At 35.4% G+C, this 18,106-nt stretch overlaps 2 protein-coding genes across 2 annotated transcripts; both read left to right on the top strand.

The window, feature by feature from the left end:
* The first annotated feature begins 637 nt into the window (after positions 1 to 637).
* On the top strand, positions 638 to 11,281 carry LOC127697084 (interferon-activable protein 205-A-like). Its single transcript, XM_052199939.1, has 4 exons — positions 638 to 701; positions 6,827 to 7,225; positions 9,634 to 9,822; positions 11,240 to 11,281. The coding sequence occupies exons 2-4, from the start codon at positions 6,857 to 6,859 to the stop codon at positions 11,279 to 11,281; spliced, it is 600 nt and encodes a 199-aa protein (XP_052055899.1). The 5' UTR covers positions 638 to 701; positions 6,827 to 6,856.
* Positions 11,282 to 11,483: 202 nt separating this feature from the next.
* Positions 11,484 to 16,892, top strand: LOC127697083 (interferon-activable protein 202-like). Its single transcript, XM_052199938.1, has 5 exons — positions 11,484 to 11,544; positions 12,629 to 12,660; positions 13,296 to 13,706; positions 15,736 to 15,924; positions 16,872 to 16,892. The coding sequence occupies exons 1-5, from the start codon at positions 11,484 to 11,486 to the stop codon at positions 16,890 to 16,892; spliced, it is 714 nt and encodes a 237-aa protein (XP_052055898.1).
* The last annotated feature ends 1,214 nt before the right edge of the window (positions 16,893 to 18,106 follow it).

Raw genomic sequence — 18,106 nt, 5'->3', positions numbered from 1 at the left:
AGATAGCCAATGCCAGAGTGCAATACTTTTACTTGAGATTGGACTTGTATATTTTAGTGACATCATACTCTGAAAATCCACAGCTTGCAGCAGTGAACAAATAAGTACATCATTATTGCTTTAAAGTGCTTTAAAGAAAACCAATTCCAATTAAGACTGTCCTCTTTCTAATAAGTGCATTCAAATAGTAGTGGTAACAGACAGCTTACTAATTGTTATTTCTGTCATCTCTTAGGTTCCATAACATGAGAGGGAGATGGAGAAGAATTACTTACCTATTTTAAGTAAGATGTTATGTAACCTTAATGGAATGTAGACTGCTAGTCATCACCTATAAGTCTGTTAGGTAAGAAAGAACATGTCCATGTCTGAACTTGTACCTGTTATGATTTGTCAGAATAACTACTGAGTATAGCTGAGTGTCCTTGGGACTATTTTCCTGAGTAATAAGTCCAAATCTGTGAATAATAGCAGGGGATAGTTCTCACTGATTAGTCACTGCCAACTCAAGGAGATCACTGAGACACTCAGAAGAACTCATAGAGGGAAGAGTATTTAACCAGTGTCATTTTCCTACCATTTTTATAAATTCTTAATTTGTTGTGCATTTATCTTCCTACTCAAAGCAGACAAGCTCTGTTTCTTGCCCTGTTGAAGATCTAGGATCCGGATCAAGAATCACTGAACAAATTTCAAGCTTGGTGAGTCCTGCCCCTGTTATATAAAGAGTAGGTGGCTCTGTGGAAGCCACAAGAATGCCAGAATCAGTGTTGCTTCTTCCACGTAGAGTAGAAGAGCAGGGCTAGTTCCAGTCATTCTCACTGCAGTAAACTCTTTGCTCAGAATAATAGGCATTTTATTGTATTACTCTATGATTAAGTCCTGGGCAAAAGGAATTCATTTTGACTCTGGCATATTGTAAAATAAACTTTCTATGTATAATTCTAAACAGGCAGAAAAGTAGAATCCTGGTTATTCTGTTTGAAGAGTGTGTAGGTTGTGGTGAGTGACTGGCTGAAAGAAAAGGGACATGAGCTCCCATGAAATGATACTGAGAGAACTGCATGGTGGGTTTAAAACTGCGTTATCTAGTGTTACTTCCATGTCAAAGAGCATGCATGGTGTGAGCACATGCTGGAGATAATTTATCAGATTTGTGAACACATGCTTTCTCAATGATTTTATGTGGATAATTAACATTCCCCTTCACTCTCTTCAACACAACATAAAAGAGCAGTGTTTGACCCACCATGAGATGTTCCATCATTTGAAAATTTATTGTTTTAATTGTTTTGCTTACTTTTTGTGATGTTAAAATGTAGGAGACAAAAGGGAGATTTAATCAGAAATTCATTTTTTAGAGTATTTTAAAGGTTCTAGGCAAAAACACTAGTAAAGGACTTCAGTAGATTTGAAATTAATATTTTAATATTAATTGATTTGAGAATTTTACCCCTATTATATAAGTCTTGTTAAATTCATTAGTTAGATTGACAAAATTTCTAAATACTGTTAAATCTACCATAATATTAGGCGCCTAATTTATTTTTCAAAATCATAAATATGTATGCCACACATGTACGTGGAATGTATGCTATATGTGTACATGAGAAAATTCATATGCATATGGTATGAAACATAGTCCATGAATGACAAAAGGTTCTAAGAAAATATGATACAACACTAGTATTCCATACATTCATTACTAAGTCTGCTATAATATGAAAACATATTATTTGTGTTATTTAATTATAGTTTTTAATCTTAAGTTATTGAAACACACACTTATTTCCTTTAGGTATTGTACAAAGTAGTTTGTTTTTAATTTTTCCACTATTAAGGAAACTTTTGGTGAAACTGTCTTAAATAAAAATTGACAGTAGCTGTTACTTGACTGGCCAGGTCATTCATGAAACAAACTGATAGCATTTTTCTTGCTTTTGTTAGTCTCTCTTCACTTTATATGTCTTTCTTACATTTTAAAACATATATATTAATTATCATTATGTCCTCTTTTATTTCTCTGAATAATGCCAAAATATTTTCTTTTTATTTTCTCTGTAATCAAGACTTTTAATTTTTGGGTAAACAAATATTTTAATTAATATATTAAAATGTTAATGCAATGTAGTTTATACTTTCTTGAGGCTGTTATACATGAGTACTGTATCTCTATTATTTCTAGCTTTTAACTGCTCTTGTGTCCCTATCATTCCCTCTCAAATCATAACTTCTTTAAATATGAATGTATATATGTATACATGTATATGTGTGTTGTTTGTATGTATCTATGATTAGGGATAACCACTTGGGATATCATATAATCTGGCAGGAAGCTTGACTTAACACTGAGAAGATTGAGTCTACTTTTCTTAATAGCCATTAATTCCTGTAGCTCTTCATCTGGAGATCAGATGTTTGAGATGTCCTCCACCCAGTTGACATGTGAACTCCTGTTGTCATTGTGAATGTCTTATTAAGGCAGCCATATTATCAAATTTTCATGGATGCAGCTGTCTGCCATAAACAATAAACAACCTGGCCATCTGGTTTTACATTCTCTTACCTCTTCCACTATGTTCCCTGAGCCTTGGGTATAGGATTTGTATTACAGATGTGTCAACTAGGGATGGGCACATAGTCTGTTATTCTGTTGATTTCTATCAGTAGTAAATTCATGTGCTATTCTCATTTGCTGCAAAAAAAATAGCTTCTTTAAAGAACGGTGAGAGCTACTCTTATCTGTAGGTTTAGGGGAATATAAGGACAGAGAAAAAGGAGGGAGGTGATTGGAGAATGGATGGAGAGAAGAAGGTTTATGGGACATATGGGGAGGGGAGACCTGGGAAAGGGGAAATCATTTGGAATGTAAACAAAGAATATAGAAAATAAAAATATTTAAAAAATTGCAGATGAAAAAAAAAGAATGGGCATATAGAATGAAATGCAGCTGGCAGTTATACTGGTTTGGGAAATAAAATTGGTCATTCTCCTTTTTCCTATGGATGATGACATCACCATCCAATAGCTGTCTAAGTTTTTCAGTACTATATATAAACTCCTTCCAATTGAGAGAGTTTTAGGTCCAATTAGACAGTTCTTGGTTACCTCCAAAATACAATGGCCACTATGGTCCCATTGGGGATATCTTTCTGTGATGGCCATTGTTGTTCATAGGCTTTTCAGTTGGGCAGGAGTAATAATTGCTTTTCTCCTTTGGCAATTTGCATAGCACTTCTCAGTACATTTGAGAGCTAATCCACACACTCTTCAAATATTGTAACTCCAGGTATATAGATTCCAGCACAAAAATACAAATAAGGACAACTAGGAAAATATGACTCTTCCTGTACACAGCAATTTGTAACAGGCCCCAAGAAAAATTTAGCTGAAGCACGAGTCAAATACTTTAAAATATCAGTTTTAAATGTGCTTGAAAATATGAAAATAATCATTATACAGTCCTTGAAAATACATAGAATTGAATGACATGATGAAAACAATTAAAACATGAATGTAGAATTCAACAAAGATAAGGAATCACTAAGAAGACTCAAACTTAAGTAAAACTGGAAATGAAAAAACTTAGGAAGTCAAACATCTCAGATATAGGCCCCTCCAACAGACTAAGAGACATAGGAGAGAGGATTTCCAATCTTGGCGTCAAGTAGAAAAATGAATTATCTTAATCACAGAGAATGTTAAATGCAAAAACCAACACAACTAAAACCTGCAGTTGACTGAGCTATTTGTAATCAGTGTACAATACAATCATAACACACACTCCATCCCAGAAAGGCACATGTCCTCTAAACTACTGTAGTTACAGAACAGTGCATTATGTATGTGGGGTGGGAGACATGGATATGTAGTTGTGAGTAAGCCACAAAAGTAGAAAAGAGATCATGAGCAGGAAGGAAGGCAGAGAGGGGGCAGAAATGGTAAGGGTGGGTGAGTCCATGTGATTAGAAAGCAGAAGTGGGGACAATCTTGTATAGAAAAGAGGAACCCAGCAAGACCTGGCAGGAGGACATAAAGAAGATGTCAGGGAAGGAAATACAGAGAACAAATTATTTAAAACATCTTTGCACACTAAAGTTTCTAGTCTTTGTTTAGGGTATGTGGAAGGTAGATGGTAAAGTTATCTGAAGATGTGATGTCATTGCAGGGAAAAATTAGAGAGCAAAGATCTGTGAAAATAACTAAAGGAAAAAGTACCAATAATCTCTGTGACTTTGAAAGTAACTATCAAGTTATAAAGGAAAACAATCTTTTTTCCCCTTTGTAAACAGAAGAACTCAATTTAAAAGTCTGTTTCTACACAAACAGATATGCTGTCTCAGGGAGTGTCTGACCTTAACTTAGTGTCATCTACCAGCACAGATATTGCTGAGAGTCAACAATAGACCCCTCATAGTCATTTATCTGTCCTTGTGGATGATCAATCCCAGGCATCTCCAGGACCTGTAAGTCAACTCAGACCCCTTCCAGGAGTTCACTAAAGTCTCCCAGTCATTCCTCATTAACTGTAATCATTTTCTGTTTCCTTTATGATATCTTCATAATATAATCACTATGGTCATAATCTTGAAAGAGTATCTCTAGCTTCCCACTAATTTATTTCTTCAATGTGTTCCTTCCTTTACCAGGTGTATATTTTGAAACACTGACTGCAATGGTACCTTCTGTTGCATTCTACCATCATATCAGAACTCTGCATGTAGCATATCAGAGTAGAATTTGGAATAAGAGGGCCTTAGGCACATCTACTTATTTGTGGTCATAAGTAATGATAACAATATAAATTAGAAACATGTATTAGCCCATGAGAGTGTTTTGCTTTAGATGACAGCATGATTATAAAGCAAACTTCTAAGAAGCTTTGCCTTTAGAAGACTGATACCCTGATTGATCATAAATACAATAAGCAACAAGAAATAATGAATATTGCTCTTAAAAAGTGTTTTTATAGCAACTTACCATTAGTTTTAAAATAAAATTAAGTATCTTTAAAGATTTATGTCTTATAAGTTTATAAAAGAGTATTAAAGAAAATAATTAGTATTTCTGATGCATACATTTCTTTTACATGGACAATTCATTTTCCTTAAGCAGAGTTATGATATACTGAAATGAGTCTTAAATGTATTTTATGCATAATATCTATGCATAATATCTATGCATAATATATGCTGGTCCAAGTTATCTCTCGGCTTGTTAGGATTCATCTCCATTCTGACTCATCCTTGACTAATCTGTAGGATTTTGGGGATTGACATTATAATTTCTGTTGCAGTAGGTGGGAATTAACACAAAGACCCACCATTCAAACTTCAATATGATTTCTTTATCAAATCCTTCTCCTCAAGAATCAGGGGTTTACATGGGAAACAAGGATGAAAGATTGTAAGATCCAAAAATGGTGGATGACTCCAAAGAAACAGTTCTTTTCAGATAAACAAGACTAATGAACATATAAACTCAGAGACTACAGTAGCACATGTTAAAACAGCACAGATTTGAGGCAAACGAGGTCTCTGAACTTTCCAAGTCCCTAAGTTAAAATTCATATAATGCTTAAGGACTACATCAGTATTTATGTTTCTTTATTAAATAATTCATTGTAGATTGATTATCCACTACCACAAACTCAGTTTCTCTTTCAATAAATATCCTTGAAATGTGTGCATTAAAGTACATCTTGTAGTCTTCAAGATAGCTCACTAATTTATTTTCTGTAAATCCTATAACTTTTTAAAATTTGAATCTAGTCATTGCTACGTGTTTACTTAAATATAATCTCCTATTGCTTTTTCTTTTGTAAGTTATACTTGTGGTGCCTCTTATCCACCAGTTAGATCCAATTGAACACACACCATTCTTAGGTGATGACTGTGTGTGGCATACTTGATCAGACTATTCACATCTCTTTGGGTCTGTGGAGACAACAACACTATCTCCATATACTCAAAATCTATGAAGTTCATAGCTTTTCATTGCTGTGCATACTGTCTTATAGTTAGGCAAGTGTCTCTGTATTAAAATACTCAATTGAAATTCAATGAGCTCAGACTACTATACAGAATGGAGATCAATCATATCAATATGTCTGGTTTTACAAATCACTGCTTTTGTGGACAACTCTCTGTCCATATTTAAGGACATGGCTCAAACCAAAGTAACTCTACTTGAGCATATATAAAAGAGGAGACTGTAAACAAGCTAGATTTTTTTCATCATTAAGCTATAGGAGATTCTTTTTTTGTGGAGATATATTGTGTTTTGAACCCCAGAATAACCCCTAGAGAGTCCAGTGGTAACTAATGACCTTTAACAGTTCTATAGTATATGATAATTACTCTCAACTTCAACAGCACTTAATTTTTACCTTTTATAATCCTTGACCCTAAGAGTAAAGGTTATATTTGATTCCTTATAACTTTACTTAAGTACTTCATAAAATTGCCCTCAAAAAGGTGTGCTGGGCTCATGCCCAATATCTGTGTGTGTGTGTGTGTGTGTGTGTGTGTGTGCGTGTGCGTGTGCGTGCGCGTGCGTGTGTGTGTGTGTGTGTGTGTGTGTGCGTGTGTGTGAAAGATAACTCTGCTTTCACTGGTAATGTTCAAATATCTGTGGGTAAAGCCTATTGCTTTAATTCACTGGCCTTTTGTCCAACTAAAGAATTCCTGTTTAGCTTATCTTTAGTTTTACAAATACATAAAAATTGTGAGGAACAAAGTTGAGATTGGAATTTGTCTTATGTGAAGGTTAATTTGTATTTGCTGCTAGACATATATGTTTATTTCTCTGTATTTGTTCAACACAGAACCAAAAATCACAGACGCCAACACAGAACATGGAATCCCTGACAGTGATGGTGCTCAAAGCAACAGACCCATTTGAGTATAAAACACCAAAAAATGAAGTAAAGAACATGTTTCATGCTATAGTGGCTACAGAGAACCAGTATTTCCATGTGAAAGTTTTCAACATCTCCTTGAAAGAGAAGTTCACAAAAAATAATTTTATCATCATTTCCAATTACTTGGAGAACAAAGGAATCCTAGAGATCAATAAAACTTCCTCTGTGTCTGAGGCTACTCCTAACCAAAAGATTGAAGTGCCCTATGATATTATCAAAAGTGCAAATGACAGTCCTAAGATCTGGGATATTCGAAAGGGTGCTGCTAATGCAGAGTTTTATGGATTGTTTACATTATATAAGGTAATGTCTGAAAACTTGTTTTTAACTTTTCTCCACCAACATCTTGATTCAAATATGATAATTTTCAATTGAGTGTTTAATGACAGTATTGCAACAAAACATTGTATCTTGACTGGAGATAAAATTTGAGACTGCCTCACCAGGGGATCTATCCCATATATAGTTACCAAACCCAGACACTATTGTGGATGCCAACAAGTGCTTGCTGACAGGAGCCTGATACAGCTGTCTCCTGAGAGGCTCTGCCAGTGCTTGACAAATACAGAGGGGGACGGTCTCAGCCAACCATTGAACTGAGCGCAAGGTCCCCAATGGAGGAGCTAGAGAAAGGACCCAAAGAGGTGAAGGGGGTTGCAGTCCCATAGTAGGAACAGCAATATGAACCAACCAGTACCCCCAAGCCCCCAGGGACTAAACCACCAATGAAAGGGTACACATGGAGGGACCCATAGCTCCAGCTGTATATGTAGCAGAGGATGGCCTTCTCGGACATCAAAGGGAATAGAGGCCCTTGGTCCTGAGAAAGCTTAATGCCCTAGTATAGAGGAAATGCCAGGACAGGGAGGCAGGAGTGGGTGGATTGGTGAGGAGGGGGAGGGAATGGGTTAAGGCATTTTCAGGGGGGGACCAGGAAAGGTGATAACATTTGAAGTGTAGATAAAGAATAATATATCTAATAAAAAATTGAAATACTAAAATAGATTAGGTAATAAGGGTGGGCCAGCTTTTAACAGTCTGCTTCCTAAGATATCTCTGAGAGATCTCTCTAAAACTGTTTTACCAAGATGCATTATTTTACTAGTTACAAATACCTATCATCAGCTACAGTGAACAAGAATGTTGCAGGGCACAGGTGCCGTGCTAACAGATTCTATTTTAAGCTCTACTTCAACTATACAGCACTCACCCATTTCTTTCTCTAGACTTTGTTTCAAAAGATTACCTGAAAGAGGGTGAATATTTATTGTAGCATTTTTTGGAGTCATAAGGATGACTCATAAACTTAAAACCATCCATTAGAATGAGTCAATTGTCTCTACTTATAGTAGGTAGAGAATCGTTTAGTGTGGACTCATATCTTTTTCAATTAACTAAATATTTCTGATTAGCTTAGCAACTGAGAAGCATTATATGAAATGATGTTTTAAAGGTAATTAAATCTATTCTAAATTCACTAGATTTCTAGATTTACTAGATATATACAGACATCTCATTCATGTATACATGGACAAACACAGTGTATTAGATTTCAGATAAAATATTGACAACCTTGGTGAGCTCAACAAATGTTTAAACCTGGCATGTTTATGCCTCTTTGTCTTTTTTTAAAAACTCCTTTTTAAAAAATCCATTGCTTTATAAAATATACTTTATGCACTATAAGTATGAACACAGTTGAAAAGTTTATGAGTAATAGGTTGAGTAATGTTCAATACAGTATAAATTGGGGTCATTGGCTTTCTATATGATACTGTAGAAAGGCAGGAAGAGGATCTAAGTGAGTGAATTACTGGAATCTCAACCTATTCTGTAGATTCCCTGTAACCTATTGAATAAACGAATATAAGGAACAAATGCCCATTCATCCCCTTACAAGCAGAAGATAGGAAGATGGCTGCCCAAAGTTCTGATTCCTGTGATCTCAGGCAATTTTGCTGGGAATCTAGGCTGTTGAGGAATAGGAAGCAGTGGAAAACAGGAAGAACATTTATTATCCTAGCACTTCCAGGAAGCAATTTCTAAATTAAGAAAGCAAATCATTATAGTTGTAGAGAAATGGCATGAGAAGACTTTTTCCAGCTTGCTAGCTGTGAGGAATCCTAGGATTTTTGTCACTCTCAGCAAAATGAGAGTGAGGAGGCATACTTTCTCAAGCAGAGAATCCTGCTGTTCTGCCAACTAAGCTGCAATCCTGAAAAGGCACCCTACTTGTTCCTTCTCTCACGAGAAAATAACTTTGTTTATAGTTTAATTAGATATCACATCTCAGAGGTGGACTGTAGACAGATTTCTCAGCCTGCAAGGAGGTTTAGGTCACTTTGAACAAGAATAAGCTACTGCTAGGAAATCATCACCTGGTGGGAAACTGGAAACTTTGGGAAAATATTTCTTCTGCTTTGCCTTTAAAAGAAGTTGAAACTTTGAATAAAATCTGCATTGGCTAATTTGACTGTGCAACACCAATGTCCTCATTAATGATGCTCTATCCTTGGGATCCAAACACACTAGACATTGACAATAGTAATAAAAATTATTTGGGAAGACGTCACTGAAGATACCTGCTTGCCTATGTCTATAACAGGTTTCATATTTTCCTATGATTTTTTCTAATAACTGATATTTTGAATGTATTATAATGAGTGTGGATGACATAACTTTCAGAAAATGAATATATTTTACCTTTGCAGAAAACAGTGAAAAAAACGAATACATACTATGAAATAAAAGATGCTTCCGGAAGTATAGAAGTGGTGGGGAGAGGAAAGTGGTTTGACATCAGCTGTAAGGAAGGAGATAAACTCCAACTCTTCTGCTTTCACTTGGAATCAATGAAGAGCCAACCAACGTTAGTCTGTGGAGAACACAGCTTCATCAAGGTAGGAAGTAGACAGAGAATGGATTTGCCAAAGAGGAAACTGACTTTTGCTTTAAGATTATGAACATGAGGTTTTCTATATGTTGCTTAGACAATTCTGTATCTGGAGGAAGGAATTCAGATGATATCCTTATACTCCTATCTAAGGGGAAGATTTTTAAAAATGGCTATTGAAGAAATAATTGAAAACACTGAATATATACTAAATAACAAGCTGTATAAAGACGTTAAAATGGCATGAAAATAGATTTCCATGAGATTAAGAGTAAGGAGGTTGAAAATAAGTCAGATGTGCTTTGAATTGCCAGCTTTAGTAGTGATTGATCCTGGGGAAAGTCAAACTTTAAATCTGGACTTTAAGAGAAGTAATGCCTATATATGTATCAGTTATCACAGTGTCCAGCACATCAAGAGATACCAGAAGGTTCTATTTTCTTTGCTGGGTGAAGATGTGAGAGAGAGAGGGAGAGAGAGAGAGAGAGAGAGAGAGAGAGAGAGAGAGAGAGAGACAGACAGACAGACAGACAGACAGAAACAGATATAGATATAGACAGAGAGACAGACAGATCAAAGAAATACAGATGGTTTGAAAATATAGCAAATATGGATCGGCACTATCATTTCCAATACATATAGCAGACAAAAACTCTTGAGAACATGGGGTCAAATGACTATTTTAAAAGGTAAAATAAATGTAGCATTGTCAGAAATAAGGAAGTAGATCATTCCTTATGGAATCGATACATGTTAAAAGGTTTGATGAGGGTAAATGATTAGATACTTTGACAATTTAGGTAAAAGCATTTTGTACCTCTCTTGAAAATGTCTGTGGCAGAGAAACTTTATTCAGAGATAGAAATAATAGTTAGAGATGATTATCAGCTATTATATGCTATATTATATATTTACATTCAATTTTGAGGAACTTTGTAAGCTGCTTATGAAATCTTTGGCAGTTTGAAGATTGGCATAGATGTGTACCACTAAAACGTTCAATGGCTACAGCTTTAAAGGTCAGGCAGCTACTTTACCAAGATATCACAGAAGCTATTTCATAATTGTATTAAGCACCGGAAAGATAAATGGGGCTTTGAGCAATGGTATTGTGTACTGTTTAAGAATAAAAGCCCCTATTCTTTTACACCAGCCTGGTAATGGTATTGAAAGAGAAAATACATTCAAAGAGCATCCAAAGCAATTCAGAGATAACATTATGAAACTGAAATAGATGCTGATATTTACACACTGAGAAAGAAGAACATGGCTTATGGGGGTGAAAATATGCTCAGGTTGATGTTAATTTTTCAACTGTGCATATGAAATTTAGTAAATATCTATAAATCTTTATTGAGACTTAGATATCTATACAAATAGATCTTAATTGAAAAATAATTTTATGTGTATTTTTATATTTACAGATACTTGATAAATCTTGTACTCATCTTAAAAATGCACAATAGATGTTCTATTTATACTAATAGAGAACACCCATCAAATATTTACTGTGATCCTGAACTTTAAACAGCAGTAGAGACACATAAATTATTTCCATTTCATAGATGTAGCTATAAATGTTCAAGAATAGTCACCGACAAAGACAATGAGTAGTGGAACTGAGATCAACCTAGGTTTCCTGGCACTGCATGCAGATACTTAGACAAGATGAATACACAGATCAGTGAAGGCAGATATGGATCACAAGATTATGGAGCAATAGCTAAAGGTAAAGTATACTACAAATTAAGATTAAAAATAGAGAGTACATGAAACACAGATGTAGAACATTTAAAAGTGAAAAGCAGTCAGCATAGTTCATGACACATAATTATCAAGAGACTCTTGTGAAATAACTATGTTAAAATATAAGAAGTGTCATTAACATAAGATATACCTCCAGATAAAGTAGTCTAAATACAAATGCTGCTGCATTTTGACACAGGGACATACACATTGGATGTTCAACTTTCAAGATCCATCAATACTAGAATCTATGAGTCCCCACTCACCCTAATAACTTAGCACAGTAGAAAACCAAAGCTTCATGTAGGTTTGCTTTGTTGTTTTTTCTATTCCAAACTATACTTCAAACAGGACAAATCAATCCTCTTTCCTTTTTGTTATATTTCCCCTCATCATATCTGAGAAATAGCTATCCTACCAAAATAAACTCGAGTGCATCAAGATCCATCTGTTCAAGAACCACATAGTCTACCATGGCAATTTAAATGAAGATGGTATTCAGTAATAAAAAAAAAAAACACATAGTCAGAAAGGGGTGGCTCAACATAAGGCAATACTGTGAAGGAGATTAAACAGAGGTGATCAACAGTCTTTGAGATGGCAAAAGTCCTATATGGCCCTTGAAGGGAATAGACAAGGGTGGGTGATTGGAGAAATATAAACTGTTTATCTCAATTGCTTGGATCTTAAAGAATTTCTCACTTTCTCTTTCAAGGTCATCAAGTTTAGGTTAAAAAGGAGGCCCCCACTGCCTTTTCTAGGCCCCCAAACCAATAAGAATATGGCCACCCACTTGATGAATCAAATACTTTTAAGCCAGAGAAGCCAAACAACTACTTATAAGCAACAAATTTAGTAGGACTTCCAATTATTTAAAGGTTTTCACACCTGATATCTAATTATATATTTTCACTTACCAAACTTCTTATTGTCCTGTTTTTCTAAAAGAAAAATCACACTTGAATTACATTCTTTAGTGTAAAAATAATAAACATGTGTTCTCAAAGGGACATCATTACAAAGTGCTATGCGTAATTTGTGTAATTCATGATGGAATTGCTTGAAAGTACTGATGCACAAGTATAATTCTTGCACTGAGGTGGGTGAGGCAGATGGACCTCTGCATTCTAGACAAATTTAGTTTATATCACAAATTCCAAGTCAAATAATGATATCTTAATTTTCAAAGAAAGAGACAGATGGGGCAATTGGTGGAAGAAAATAAAGGTCAAAGGAAGAAAAGGAGGTAAAAGAAAAGGAGAGGTAGTTACTGTAGAGGCAGTGGTTCAGTGACTATTTCCAGCTCCAGGATCTTTTTCCATGCTTGTTATTAGGCACACAAAGAACTTCTAATCTAAGCAATTCTCATTGGCAAAGTCCTTAGGGTGCTGCCAGTGGCTGCCAAGCTAAGCCTTTTCAAGGCAGTGCTATTATTTAAGAAAAGGTTTTGTGATTCCAGTCTTTAAAATGTCCCAACTGGTATAATGATGTAGCTCACTGTAACAGCACCTGATCATAGAATATTATGCAATTAACTGTACCCACAAAAATATCAATACAACACCCTTGTCTACTATGTAAGATTAGTACCAGCTGGAATTACTGCCTACATCTCTATTTCTTCCATTGCCTAGGTGATAGTCCATGATTGTTTTACCTTCTCCATTCTATAAAATATACATTTTCTTTATTTATCTTAACACTGATTGGTTTTCTGGTGTTTATTCTTTGTAGATAAAACAAAAGGAGCTACTCAAAGAATCTTTTGAAGAAGATGGTTACCACAAAGGTCCCAAAGAAGTGGTGGTATTGAAAGCTACAAAAGTATTTACTTATGATAGTATAATGAATAAAAAGATGTTCCATGCCACAGTGGCTACGGAGACTGAGTTCTTCAGAGTGATGGTGTTCAAAGAAAACCTAGAGATAACGTTCACCCCAGGAAACATCATTGTTTTATCAGATTATTTTAGTATCTCTGGGTCTCTGATGATACACCAGTATTCCACTGTGTCTGAGGTGAATAGCCAAAATGAGGAAATCTCAAGCTCATCAGATGAAAGCCGCATACCACACCTAAAAATTTGTGATCTTCACTTGCAAACAAAAGAAATGCCTGTGGATGGAAAGTTTAAAGTATACAGGGTAAGCTATTGTATTAATTTGTAATTTCTTTCTAGAAACTCTTTATACATCTAAATTTTGACAACAACAATATTGTCATGTTATGGAACAAAGGAAACATAGGCCTTCCACATAAGATACACTATGAGTGTAGTTTCAAACTGGGGTGTGACAGCCTCTCTTTTAATACTTTTGCCCCTCCATGTAACACCATGAAAATTCTTTAGAAAAAGAGTCATCAATAACCTTTGGCATTTTCCTGACCATGAAGATTTATGTATATGCATCTTAGTCCCAGACATGGTTCAGCTCATAGCAAATTTTCCTTTTGATTTTGTTTCATGGATAGCTTCCTTAAGCTGATTTAATTATGACTCAATTGTGAGTAAACAGTCAAACTCCTAGCCTAGATACAGATTTCAATAATGAAAATAAGGAACTAAATAGACTTTTGTGGCTTATGCCCAGTATGTTGGGATCTGGACCGCAAGTGTTTAAAATGTTATCACTACTTTTCTCTACTATATATCATTTGTTGAAGAAGTGACTTCTGCTTTCAATAATAACACAATAAAGTAACTGGAGAAATACAGTCTAGTTTCTCAATGTATAACTGTGGACAATGAAAGCAAGTGCTTTGAGGAATCTAGACTCAGGGAGTATCATTCAGTCCTAACACCTACAACAAAGCATGTTTAGTTGACTTAACCACATACTTATAATATTCTTTCATATTCGTTTCTAAATGTGTCCAACTGTAGCCCTTTAACCAATTTTATCATACTGTTTAAACAAGTATGAACATGAATTAGTCTATAGACCTAATAAATCAGACAAACTGAATATAGACCAAAATGGATCTAGACAGCATGAATTTAACCTTTGAGAGATTTACGATAGGGTCAATGGGAACTCTTCTTAGGAGTTTGCTGTCTTGTCTTTCTTAGGTTCACAAGGAACAACATTGACATTTCTTTTCAGGTCCCTTGAATGTACCTAGGAAACCTGCAAAGATAACCACTTGGCTTTTGTTGTTGTTAATATTTACTTACACGTTTATTGTTGTGACTTTTGTTTTTGTTCTCTTCCACTTGCCTATTAAGAAATTTGGCTATCCTGATATGTTTGCCCTGATATTTAGCGAGACACTCTGTGTTTCTAGAGAATGATACTTTTTAAATTTATATTAATCATTCCATTTATTTACATCTCAGGTGATATCTCACTTCTCAGTGACCCCTTCACAAGCTCTCTCATCCCACAACCTCCCTCCCCTTTGTCTCTATGAGGGTGCTCCTCCACTCCCCCACCCTCTCCCACCCCACCCCTCCAATATCCTCCAATGTTGGGACATCAAAACTTCACAGGACCAAGGACCTTCCCTCCCATTGATGTCAGACAAGGCCATCCTCTACTACCTATGTATCTGGAGCCATGGATCCCTCCATGTACACTTCTTGGTTGGTAGTCTAGTACCTGGGAGCACTGGGTGGTCCTGCTAGCTGATGTTGTTCTTCCTATGGGGTAGCAATACCCCTACCTCCTGCAGTCCTTCCACCAGGTCCCCCACCAGGGTCCCTGAGCTCAGTCTGATGGTTGGCTCCAAACATCCACATCTGAATTGATCAGTTTCTAAAGAATGTTTCAAAGAAAGACTCTGTCAACAAGAATATTTTAAGCTATATTGTACCTGACATTTTATTTTTCTAAATGGTATACTTATTAAATCTAGTCATTCATTCATTCATTTTTAAACTGTTATGTTTGAGGAGACTCCCACATACTATGATGCTCCTCTTGAAGTAAGAAAAAATTCTGAGAGTAGTTGTTATAAATCCTGGGATTGAACTCAGGTTATCGGGCTTGACAACAGACAGCATTACCTATTGAGACATTTCATTATCCCTTGTACATGTGATTCTAATCCTAATACACATATTTGCTGTACATATATGTAACAGAGACAAGTTTCTGTTAACCCACATTACTTCTCATAAATGTGATATATTTGACACTTTTCTTAGAAGATAAATGTTAATCTCTTTTGCAGAAAAGTACCAAGAATAATTGTATATGCTATGGAATTTGGGATGATACAGGAGCAATAAACTTGGTGGTATCTGGACATCTGACCAGTGTCAACTGTGAGATTGGTGATACAATTAGATTTGTCTGCTTTGAATTGACCTCATATGCAGATGAGTGGTTTCTGAGAGCTACGAGGTACAGTTACATGGAGGTATGTACTCTAGGGAAATAATACTCTTCATAAAAATAGTTTTGTTTAATAATCTACCAAAATGTGGCTGCTGGAGTTATGTAAAAAGATTCAACAGGTGGCATGAAAATTTCATTTTGCCCATTAATGCAGATAATATTTTTGGTATCAGTTTTTAATAAGGATATCTTAGTAAAGAGAGGAAATATGGAAACGGTCTCAAACTGCAATCCCTCAAGATAAATAGTAAAATAATTATATTTATTTAGAAAGAGATGTTTAGTGGAAATTTGCATTAGTTTCTCTCAAATTCTGTCTCAGTAGTTTTTCAAATTGATTCAGGGATCTCACATATAACATGGAAATAATGTCCATCAAAGAGGACCATAAACAGAACTCACAGCACAAATGAGTTCACAAGGCTACCCAGAGGACATCAGGCTACAAGGCACTAGAATCCTCACTCTTTGTCAAATTGACATACATACCCATGTAGAATTCTTACTATACTAAAATAAACTCATAAAATTCATCTTAAAAATTCTAAGATCTGACCTCTCTTGTCACATAGAAATGCAATTAGATCTCCATTGCTACAAGAAGCCTCACCAAGTTTCCAGAACTCATCTTCCAGCACCTGCTCTAGGCATGCTATTTGTCCTCTGTCCCCATTTTCCCCAGTGAGACTTTCCACATATTTTATCTTTACATTTTTCCTTTATCCCATTATATCAAAATACCTCCTACCCTTCTAACCTGCTGATGACTGGTAGGACTGAATACCACATTTCATGGTCACATGTGAAAGAGGAAAGCTGACCTCCCCCCCAGGAAAGAAATCCATTAGAGAAGGTAGTCAACAATGAGCAAAGAAAAGTGGCTCATAGCGACAAGATACACTGTGCAAGAGAGAAGTGTGTGACCAGCTGGATAGCAACTGACCTGATGTCGTCATTTTCTTATTCAAGGTCATCACACCTGAAAACTGAAGAGCAATGATGCAACACTAATTCATTCATGGGAATTTTCATAGAGTCCTTATGAAACATGGTTGCCGCTGAAAATGGAAAAGAAATGCATACACATTAAAATACACACAAAAACCAACTCTGAATTGTAGGAAATAATTGTTTCTTTAGCTTATTCTTTATAGATTTTTTATGAACTTTCATAGTTTGCATACTTAAGTTTCATAATATGAAAAATGAGCTCTGCACATAAAGCAGTGCTTTGGATAATTCATTTCTTCAATCTATGAGTTACTTTAAAACTATTTGGTATCTTGCTGAAGATCCGATTTGAGGAAGATTCATATCAAGATATATCCAAATTTATATTTTGAGTGTGATATTTAAGGGAGAGGCCTTCTGTGGGAACAAATGGGCTATGTTCTCTTCAGGAAAATCAAGATTAATAAAAAGGGAAGGTAGATAGGAAATGAAATTTAGCCTAGAATTCAGTTGAGGGGAACAATTCCTTCTACAGTTTTCCATGCATACATTTCAGTACATTGCACAGTTTAGTTATTTGAGATAAAAACTTTACAAAATGAAGATGCTAGGCTATAATCTACTATTAGCCACTATATGGAATCTCATCTCCAATTTTAGGTAAAAATAGTATCAAAGGAAGTCTTGAAAGCACAAAAAGCAATTCTTAGAATAAAGGGGAACGACAATAATAAATAGAAAATGGATAAATAAAAACAAACAAATAAATGCATAAACAAATGGATAAGAAAACACTCAAGATCCCCAGCAAAGGTTCTCCTCATGTATTACTTTTCTTACTGCTGTGACATCAGGCCTGGGAAACAATTAAAATTAAGTAAAGTTGCTTTCATTCACTGCCCAGTGGTAGAAGAGTTTGAGACACCTGGTCCCACTGTACTCTAATCAGGAGGCAGAGAATGGTAAATGCTGGAACTGCCCTAAGACTGAAGCCTAAGCCTCATTCAACTGGCCTGCAATTTAACAAGTTGAGATAATTAACAGGAAACAAAGATCCAAACACCTACTTAATAAAGGGGACACAGATATCCACATCAAGAAAACAAACCTAGTATCTAACCCCCAACCCCAAAGAAACAAAATAAGTTCCGCTCCAAAATTAGTATTCCCATAGTACTAGTCCCAAAGGAAAACAACTTATATCATCTATAAATAGATGATTTCAAAAAATAAGTAATGAAATGGCCAAGTAA

Source organism: Apodemus sylvaticus, chromosome 12, assembly GCF_947179515.1.
Source record: "Apodemus sylvaticus chromosome 12, mApoSyl1.1, whole genome shotgun sequence".
Taxonomy (NCBI): Eukaryota; Metazoa; Chordata; class Mammalia; order Rodentia; family Muridae; genus Apodemus; species Apodemus sylvaticus.
Note: the sequence above shows the minus strand (reverse complement) of the source record. Positions and strands in the feature narration are given on the sequence as shown.